Source organism: Chenopodium quinoa, unplaced genomic scaffold (assembly GCF_001683475.1).
Source record: "Chenopodium quinoa cultivar QQ74 unplaced genomic scaffold, ASM168347v1, whole genome shotgun sequence".
In the NCBI taxonomy this organism is placed as follows: Eukaryota; Viridiplantae; Streptophyta; class Magnoliopsida; order Caryophyllales; family Amaranthaceae; genus Chenopodium; species Chenopodium quinoa.
In genome coordinates, this window is record NW_018742720.1 from 471933 (window position 1) to 483000 (window position 11068).

The 11068-nt window shown below is 33.0% G+C and overlaps 1 protein-coding gene across 1 annotated transcript; it reads left to right on the plus strand.

The window, feature by feature from the left end:
* The first annotated feature begins 4357 nt into the window (after positions 1 to 4357).
* Positions 4358 to 10660, plus strand: LOC110723042. The gene is made up of 7 exons (XM_021902317.1): positions 4358 to 4693; positions 5363 to 5419; positions 7796 to 7965; positions 8320 to 8415; positions 9118 to 9243; positions 9766 to 9805; positions 10217 to 10660. The coding sequence occupies exons 3-7, from the start codon at positions 7828 to 7830 to the stop codon at positions 10288 to 10290; spliced, it is 474 nt and encodes a 157-aa protein (XP_021758009.1). The 5' UTR covers positions 4358 to 4693; positions 5363 to 5419; positions 7796 to 7827; the 3' UTR covers positions 10291 to 10660.
* Positions 10661 to 11068: the final 408 nt, after the last annotated feature.

Genomic DNA, 11068 nt, shown 5'->3' on the forward strand with positions numbered 1-11068 from the left:
TGACCACTTGTGAAGTACAAATTTTTTTCCCCCGAATTTAGTTCATAATTAATTTTAATCCAAAAATTATATTACAACCAATTTGATTTCAATCCAAAAATAAATAGAACACCAAAATTTATACTTCCTCCGTTCTTTTTTACTTGACCCGCTTTGACTTTTACACTATTCATCACCCTTCCTTTGACCGTCTTTTGTAAATAATATGCAATGAAAAATATATTCATTGTAAGATATTTTTGAATTCGTCTCAATAAGTACTATCATAATATGTAATTTTTACTTATAGAGAATAAAAGTTATTGATCGTTAAAGTTTTGCATTGGCAAGCGTGATAAAAGAAACGGGTCAAGTAAAAAAGAAAAGAGAAAATATATATTACAACCAAATAGTCAGTAAAAATTCCATATTACACATATTAGTATATTACAAACAAATGGTACTATTAAACTATTACATTAACTTTATGATTTTTTTTTTATTTTTTTTAACTTGAGAAGTTTTATGAAGATTTTAAAAATTGGTTGCACACATATAAAGATATAAATAGAAGCAAAAAATAAAATTAAAAAAGTAAAAAATAGACATGTTATCTACGTAGTATAATAGCAAATCTCTTTGATTGTTAGCAAATAATATGCATTAGTGTGCACACTTATAGTTCCGCCTCTGCTTATAATATACCAGAGAAACAATCAATTGTTCAAATTAGATTACGTTGTTTAAAAAGTTCGGTGACAATAGAAAAATAAATTATGATTAAACTAATTATTAGGCTCTACTTTGTTCACACCAGTTATTTCCAATTGTTTTTCAAAAAAAATGTACAGAATAGTTCAATTAAGATAAGTTAACATATATAATGGTTAATAAGGGTTATTCAAATTTAAAATTACAGCTAAAATAAGGTCTAATAATTTTAGATTAGTTCATATAATTGAAAATCAGGTGATTAAACACATTCTTAGACTTATTCGAATATGATCAAATGGTGAAAATTAAGTTGAATTAAACAAGCCTAAAACAAGCATGAAATCTCAATCACTTTAAAGTTGTTCAAGTAAAAAAATAATATGGCCTCTTAGGGCCTATTCACTTCAGCTTATTAATTTCAGTTCAATTCAATTCAGCTCAGCTCAGCTCCTAATTTCCTTCTCTCATAAAATATTATTCATTTCAGCTCTATTCAGTTCAGTTCAGTTTAGCTCAATTTATATGAACAAACTCTAAGTTAAATAATAATAATAATAATAATAATAATAATAATAATAATAATAATAATAATAATAATAATAATAATAATAATAATAATAATAATAATAAAATACTCATAATCTTTTGATTTCAATCTAGTTTGGTCTCCTTATAAATTTGATTTTGGCTTGAACTGATTTAATTATAACTAAAAATTATTTATAAGAAATCTTATATATTTCAATTTCCCCCTTTAATATGTGGGAATTGAAATGTTTTCATATATGAGTAAGGGCATATTCCGTTATGCTTAATTTCAGTCCAGTTCAATTCAATTTTGCTCCAATCACTTTAGTGCAGTTCAATTCTTTGCTCCAATCAGTTCAGTTTAGTTTCTAATTTCATTCTCTCATAAACAATTCATTTCATCTCTATTCTATTCAGTTTAATTCTGCTCCAATTAGTTCAATTCAGCTCTAATCAATTCAGTTGTTTTCAATAAATCGGAACATACCCTAATTGTTTTACACTCTCTCAATCCTTTAAAACAAAGGAATTAAGCAAGAAAGTTGAATAGAAGTACAGATAAGCTTGTGGGGTTAGAAAGAGATGAAAGAAAAAGTGGTTGGGAATTATGGAAAAGATGGAGAGAGAAAGTGTTGGGAATTAATGTTAAAAATACATAAAAGAAAAAAAAATGACAAATTATAAAAATAAAAGGTAATATTGTCAAAAAGTACACAGAAAATCTTGCGTGAACTTGGTCCGCATAATACTATTGGAGACCTAAGTTTTATATACACGTAACTGACATTATATAGAACATTAGAACTTACTGACCTCTAATTTTAACATAGTACCTTAATTTAACATATTAACATTTTCCTTAAAATTGTGTGACCTTTAATGTTATTGTGAACTTAAAATATGATGTTATGTTAATAGTGATCTAATTTTAACATAGTGATCTTTATTATTCATATTGACCATTATATTAAAATTTCATTTAAAAAAAATTAACGTCTTATAGCTTTTAATGTCACGCTAACTTTTATTTCAACTTAATAACTTTTATTTTAAACATAGTATCTTTTTTTTATTTAAAAAACAATCATATTGTCTCTAATGTTGGTGGTCCACAATAAATTAGTGTGAACCAGGTTCATTTAAGAATTTGTAAAAAGCACAACCTGAGTAGAATTAAGCTTGTAATTTTAATTATTCAAAAAGGAATACAAGTTTCTAATAAAAGGGCTAAGGGAAAAATAATGTTTAAATTTAGAAAAAAATATAGGTATTAACTGGTCCAGAAATCACCTATCAACTATCGTACAATATCGGGTAAATCATCTCATGTGTGAGATTTCCCTATACATAGTTTACATACTCATCAACATTTTGTCCTTAACTTAATCATAGGTCCAAAATATTGGTATAAAATTTATAATTTTCGGTCTTCAATCTGGTTCGATTTTGATTTGATTTACTCCCTTCATTTTTTAATAAGTGTTACAATTTGATCAAATACACATGTCGAGACACTAATTTGACCATTATTTATCTAATTATATGTTTGTATAATCATAGGAAATTTTATAATATGAAAATAAACATTATAACGAATCCAACAATGTATTATACGGTAGCATTAATTAAACGGAAATTTCACCAAATGTCCCTGAGTAATTTTTTTTATTCACCATATACCCATAAAAACTTTCAAATTCACATTACGCCCCTGAGTTTAACAAAAATGTCACCAAATACCCATAATGACTAACGGACATTAACTCCGTTAGTCATTAAGGCTAAATATGCCACGTGGCATGCTAGGATTGGTTCTATTTTAATTTTCTAATTTAATTATAATTAATAAAAAAATTAAAAACTTTTTTTAAAAAAAAACCCAAGCCACCTCCCTTCCACCATCAACCCAGCCCCCTGCCAGACCGCCGGCATCCACCCCCACCCCCTCCCCCGCGCCGGTGCCGGCGTGATCCCTCCCTCGCCGGAGATTCCATCTTATGTTTGTATAATCATAGGAAATTTTATAATATGAAAATAAACATTATAACGAATCCAACAATGTATTATACGGTAGCATTAATTAAACGGAAATTTCACCAAATGTCCCTGAGTAATTTTTTTTATTCACCATATACCCATAAAAACTTTCAAATTCACATTACGCCCCTGAGTTTAACAGAAATGTCACCAAATACCCATAATGACTAACGGACATTAACTCCGTTATTCATTAAGGCTAAATATGCCACGTGGCATGCTAAGATTGGTTCTATTTTAATTTTCTAATTTAATTATAATTAATAAAAAAATTAAAAACTTTTTTAAAAAAAAAACCCAAGCCACCTCCCTTCCACCATCAACCCAGCCCCCTGCCAGACCGCCGGCATCCACCCCCACCCCCTCCCCCGCGCCGGTGCCGGCGTGATCCCTCCCTTGCCGGAGATTCCATCTCCCCACCCACAACCCCCTCCCTCCTCTTTTCCCCATCACGACAAACACCAAAAACCCCCCAATTGGAAAACCCAGTACTCCCCTCTCTCTCGAAAATCCACCCTAACGCCGACGTCCAAGAACCCCTCCCCGCAATGGCGAACCCAAACCGCCCATCCCGTGTATAAGTTTATTACCAAAGTTGAATCTTACACTAATAGTAGTGTGAGTTTATTATATAGTCTAATAGTTTACACATTATTTTGTGTAAGTTTGTTAGTAAAGTTATTATCTTACACACTAGTTTGTGTAAGTTGGTTAGTAAGTTAGTTACTTTACACACTAGTTTGGGTGTGAATGAATAGATGAGGTAGAAAGTAAGTATCACAAAGTACAGCAAATAAAAAAAATATTAAGGAAATTTTCAGAATTTACAAGCACTTATTCGTTTTCAAGTGAGCTTTTTTCTGTTTTCGTACCTAAGTTTCGGAGACGAAACTTCTTTTAAGGGGGGTAGACTGTAATACCCCGTATTTTAATGTATTATATATTATTTATTTATTTAATAATAAAGTATATTTTGGGTCAAACTATTTTAATTATTGGAATATATAAAGAAAACAAGTTTTGGGTCAATAACTAATTAATCTAAATGTAGCCCATTTTCACTATAAGGCTAATCATTTTATTTACTTATTTATTTGGGCCAATTATTCTTCCCATCATACCATTTCTTATGAGGCCCAAATAATTATAATTTACCCTATTCTATAAATATCCCTTTGATCCCCAAATTTGCCACACAAAAGTCAAAGGGGTGAGCTTTTTTTTTTTTTTTTTTTTTTTTCTTTTCCTTCTTCCTCATTTTCTTTCTCTTGTTCTTACTTTTCTTTTCCCCTGCTTCACGTGAACTGCTCACAATGCAAGGAGAAGTTGGAAGCTTTGCTCCTCCACGTTACCCGCCACCTCACACCTGCCACGTCACCAGCCACCTCCGGCCGCCCAGCAGCCGCCGGCGACCAGTCGACCACCACCACCACGGGTCACCTCCTTCTTCCCTTTTCTCTCCTCTTGTCATTCTAGCTATTTTGATGATTTTATTTATGAGTTTTGGTTTTAATTATTCAAAGTATGTTTGATTAGTATCATAATTATGTTTTGATGATTAAAGATTGTAAATTTTAAATAATAAAGTGTTTTATTTTCAGATTTCATAAAATTATAAGTTAGGGTTTTTTAATTATTAAAGTGTTGATTTTTAGGGTTCTAACTCACAATTGATTTGGGGGTTTTATATACCCATTGATTGGAAGTGGTAATAAAGCTTAAAGATTGTATCTTTATGGAGTTTTAATGAAATTTTAATGGGTTTTTGCTAATAGAATAATGCTGGAATTTTTATTTACATACTACTTTTGTGTATTAATTAAAGGGAGTTGATTACCCATAAGTAGAGAATATTCTAAGTGGTTTTAATATAATTTTCAGATTTTTTTAAAGGGTTTAAGCCTTAAAAAGTATGCTGGAATTTTTATATGAACACTATAATTGAGTTTTCACTTTGTGGTTTTAATTACTCTCTTAAAGAGAGAGTTTTAAAGGTTTTAAATCAAAATTTCAGCTTGTTAGTGAGGTTTTAAAATGTTTAAAAGTAGCTGGAAATTTGTGTATACTAAGGTAATTAATATAGGTTTATTGTCCCTTTATGTAGGAGACTTGGTTCCAGAGGTGTTGTAGTGTAATTGACCATTTTAAGAGCTTAATTGAGGTACGTATGCGTATTTAGCATATTTTGATGATGTAGAATCATGCTAGGTTTGATTTCAATCAATTACAAGCAGTATCATGCTAAGGTTTATGTATGGAATTGTGAATTTATGGTGTTTGTGATTGAATTGTGAAGCATGAATTATTTGTGATGGTTATGGATAGGATTTTTATATTTTGGGCATGTTGTGTTTGAACCACATTTTTATTTATGGCATGTTAGTAGGCATGATTAATTAAACTACATGTTTAATTATGTTTGGAATATTGAAAAGGAATTTTATTATGGTTCAAATAATTTTTATTGATGCTTTAAGCATGAGGAAGGAGCTTTATAAGTGTCTATGTACACAAGGAATAAATTGTATGTTGGTGCCTTTGTGCACTTAAGGTGTTTTTAACACCGAGGGATAGGATTTTTGGCGCATTATGCGTTTAAGGTGTCTTTGACACTAAGGTAGAATTAAAAAGGGTTCAACATTAAATAATATGCGGTCACTAATTATTCAAGAATTAAATTGGTATGTTTGTTTGATTGAATAATTATTGTTGATTGACTTATTATGCTTTGAGAGTCATCACCAAGTCTAATAATACGTAAATAACGTAAAGTGAAAGAGATTACGCACCAAAACTCTTGGAACGTATATACCTTGAGTATGAACAATGGGGGGAGTTATGGGGTTTTATATTTAACCATAACTTCTAATGGAGTACAGGACGCTGTATATTCCTTTTTTATTTATTATTATGCGCAGGAATTCCGCCACCTTTGAGTGGTTTTGTCGCTGGCACGGTTAGCTCCCGTGTCAGTTAACCTCAAATTTATTTGGAAGAGGTTAGGAGGTGGAAACCCGTTCGATGCGTAATCAACGCTAAATGAATTAATTAGTGTCTAGTCATTGTGTCTTGTTGATTGGCGTGTGTGCTTGTGAACAGGTGCAATGAGGTAAGTGTGTGTTGATAAGTGAAAGCATGATAGTGTGTTTAATTACGCTTATGTACTCAGCTTTGCCGATTGTGTGTGTTTGTGTATTTGGCCATGTCTTTACCTTGGCCCTATGATGACCCATTTCTAATGGAGAGTAGTGGAAACAAGTAGAGATAAACTTTTCAGGTATTGAAGCATGATCATGATGGGGCATGAGAGAAGAGTGAATCTTACTAGTTTTCATTAGGTTACAAGGTGTTTTATGCTTTATTTATTTATGACATATTTTATGTGGACTAACACAAAGGTTTGGTTTTGGAACGGTTTTTGAATAAGGGCCTTTAATGGTTCCAAGTTGTAGTTTGATTTTATTTGACTTTGTTTGTTTAGTTTTAAACTTTATTTTCGTTTGGTTGACTTTTGAGTTGACTTGCTTAATCGGTTTTTAATTTTGAGTTTTCCGCTGTGTATCTTTGATAATTGCCTTAGCCGTTTTCACGGTGGTGGTAATGTCTTAGTTATTCCTAAATCGTGTTTTTAAAAGAGTAGAATGGGTATTTAAAATAAAGGAATTTCTAGGGTGTTACACCGGCCCCCTCCCTTGACCACTACACCAAAACCCCAAAATCGAAAACATTAAAATCGAAATCTAGGGTTTTGATTTGGGGATTTTGATTTTGGAGTTTAATTAAGGTGTTTGTCAGCTGGGGATGGGGTTTGGGGGCTGGCTGAGCGTCGGCTGGGCACCATCGGAAGGGGAGATGGGTTTTTTCGAGTTGTGGGTGGGGTTTTAGGGTGGGGGAAAGTGGTTTTGGGAAGGAGAAGGACGACGACGTGGAGGGGACGGGGAGGGAAGTGGCTGTAGATGTCGGTGAAGGGGTGGCAGGGACTGGGGCTAGGATTTGGTGGGTGGGCCGGTGTGGGGATTCAGGCGGAATCCGCGCCGGTGTGGTTGGGGGTTTAGGGGATTCGCGACGGCGGGGGTGGTGGCGGGGATTGCGGCTAGGCTTTGGTGGGTGGGTTTTTAATTTTTTTTTTTAAATTTTTTATAAATAATCAATTAATTATTTTTAAAATTTAAATAATTAAATAAATAATTAATAACAATTTTCCACGTGGCATAATTAGGCTTTAAATACTAACGGAGTTATTTTCCGTTAGTCTTTTGGGCATTTAGTGATATTTTTGTTAAACTCAGGGGCGTAAAGTGAATTTAAAAGTTTTGATGGGTATATGGTGAATAAAAAAATTACTCAGAGACATTTGGTGAAATTTCCGTTAATTAAAACACCAATTAAAACACGGAGAGTAGTCTAAATCTGGTCCTGATTTGGACCTACCCCACGACTCCACTAGGCTTTCTATCCAAATTTAGGGTTCTTAGTTTGGGCGGGCAAATTGAGATTTCTGTGTAAAAATATTGAAATTCAAATCTCACTTTTAAAGCTCTGAGAAACAAAAAAGCAAGCAAGAAGAAAATGGGGCAAAAGAGGGAAGAATACGAGCATCATCCAGCAGTAGACAGTCTAGTCACCCTCTTCACTAAAGCTCACCATGATCTCTCTCTTCTTCACTTCAAACTCGACAAAGAATTCCAGCAAATTTACCCAGATAATGTAAGTAATTCCCTTCTTTTCTCTCTAACTCTAAATTTGATCTTTCTTTAATTTTATTGAAATGGGCACTTCAATTTTTACTTTATTTCTTCTGGGTTTGAACTCTTTATTGAAATGGCTATAAATTTGATGAGTCAATCTTTAATTTTATTGAAATGGGTGTTTCAATTTTTACTCTATTTATTTTTCTGGGTTTGAATTATTTATTGAAATGGGTATTATTTGATGAGCCTTTCTTTAATTTTATAGAATTGGGTACTTCAATTTATACTTTGTTTGGGTATGAATGATTTGGTGAAATGGGTATAAATTTGATGAGAAATTTCGTAACTTTTTGAGTATTGATTTTTTCAGGCTAATCCTATGAAACTTGTGGGTCGGATTAAGAAAATTCAGGATGAACTTTCTTCTCTTAAAGATCAATGTCGCCAGCTTCTCACTGCTAAGCAGGTTTCCTTTTCAAATTTGAATCTTTTTTCTTTTAAACCTAATTTTGCAATTAATAGCCTTTTTCCGTAAAATTGGTTCTTTTAAACCTAATTTCGTTGAATTTGATTTGTTTTGCACATGAATAGTTTACTGTGCTTTTGATTGCGATGATTGCTTCCTGTCATCTTATGGATTGTTAATATGTTAATGATTGCTTACTGTCATTTGAATCAAAAATTAAGAATAATTGTTAGTGAAATTCAATGAATTTGTGTATGAATTTCAATTGCTCCAATTCAGATGCTTTTTCAAGTATAAGTTAGTTGTGTTCAAGTATGCCATAAATTTTCTCAAAGCCAGTTAATTTTGATTTTTTTGGTGCTTTTTTTTTGGGTACAATTTTTAGGAGTAAAAGAAGTTTGATAAAAATTAAAGCTTGCTGAGTAACTGTAATGTATGTTGATCAATTGATGGACTTTATAACTCAAGCTAGAAGTATTGATTGAGTCCAGAGTTTATACACTGCTACAGGATATAAACCACCTGGATGTTCGATATAATATGTTCATGGGGATAGATTGGCAATTCACGAACGTTTTTCTACAAATGATGACTTTTTGAAATTGCTAGTAGGTTTATGTATACATGTATTTGATGTTTTCAGTAACATATATGTTCATGTGACATTTAAGTATGTAGTTACTGAGGCTTTTTATCTTACAGGACTTAATTGATAAGGCGACTTCCATTCTTGTTGGAAACAGAAGCATGGTGCAGCGCATGCAGGCATCTGTTGGAATTCCAGTGACGGATGATTCTGAAGATGCTGCCTTTTCCAGCTTTAATCAGGTCACAATTGCTTATGCTCTATTTCCTAGAGGATAAATATATTTAATAAGCTTCTGATTTTGTGCAAAAACTGGTGAATGCATCTGGTGAACGTTAATGCTCTGCTATAAACTAAGCACTTTTGCAATGAAATGTTAATTGTGGAATTTTCTTATAGAGCAGACAGAAACATTTTCCTAATATTTTGCTTTCATTGATTACAGTGTCTGTGGTTGTGTCAATGTGTTTGTTGTTTCCAATTTTCTTCAAGAGTTTATGGTTGTCTCTTTTCCAAGTGGTGTTAAAAGAATTTACATCACTTGCCAGCAAGCAACCTAAATTAACTTTGCAAATGACGAGCTTTCGTAGTAATTGCTAGCATAAAGCATCTGCTCAGCAGTCCTGAGGGGGTTGAAATGCTTGTCCTGGCTACATTATGTTTATGTCTCTAGATACTCATAGCTTCTGTGTTTCGTATATGCATAGCTTCAACCAATAATCCTAGATGAGCTAACATATTTTCCTCTTGATTCATTACTGCAGATTATCGATGAATGGACCACTCATGTCAGATCAAAAGCAGGTATAGACCTAAGAATCTCACAACTATCAAGTACTCTATTTTTTCATCCTTATTTCCTTTGCAAAGAAGCAAGTGTTGCTAAGTATTTGCTTCCTTTCATTTTGAGATAAATGAAAAACTCAGGTTGTGGTTAATTATTTGTTTCCTCATTGATTCATATCCAGTTTGATGCTCAAGTTAATTGGGTTAGGGGAAATTTTGCAAGTATAAAAAGATTTACAATACAATGCCGAAAAGTGGAGCAAGTTTGCCATACATAAGGAACACTTGCATCCTTTTCTCCACTAACAATCAAACACTAATAGGGATTTTTCAGAACTTCATTGTTCAAAAGGAAACCCACTTCTTGGCAATGTAGCTATTTATGGGTTATCTCAGAACCAGATTTGAGAAGTTGTGGTAATTTTGCAGGAAATGGAGGCGACACTTCCATGCCAGAGGATATCAACGATTTGTTGTTTGCATCAATTGTTCGGAGCACTTAATGTTGTATATTGATCTGGTGAGAGCAAACGGATCCAGATTAATGACAAAAGTGATCATTTGTACAAATTACAGGCAATTGTTTTCTGCCCATTGAATAGCTGTCTTGTGTATTTACTTCATGAGTTTATTAGCTTAAACTGGATCCGTTGGTTTTGGACCTCTTAGGTAAGTTGGTGAGGATTTATGTAGCAAGTGGGTGAGGCAAATAATTAGTATTGCCTAGGTAAATTTTATGAACAGGCTGAGTACGTTGTTGCCCATTTATGTGAATAGCTGTATCTTTTGCTCTACTGATCTGTGCACCACAGATTCTGCATTAATTGTTACTCGTATCAATCTTACAGTCTTACCCATTTGGACTTTCATGTTCTTTCAAGTGTTATTTCAATGTCCATGCTTCCCACCTCCCAAGACTTCCATTCTGTAGCTCCAGCACTTTGAAGTTTTTAAATTTATCATTCATATGATTATGTTAGACTACCAAGACTAACATAACCATATTAATTACACGGTATGGGTTGAGCTGCTACTAGATGCTGAAATCTCCTAAATTTTCGATTTTGTGTATTATAGATCATGCACCGAGGTGATTCCCAGGGCTCTCAAAGGGTGAAACTTTTGAAATGCATTCGTTTGTCTTAGCTTGCCTTTGCACTCCATTGTCTTAGGCCTTGTCTTGCCTTGCTTTGGCCATAAGGCAAGCCAATACGCTATCCTCAATTGTCAAATTCGGAAGTTTTTAAAGGACGAAATGCAGTCCTTATGCCCATACCCCAT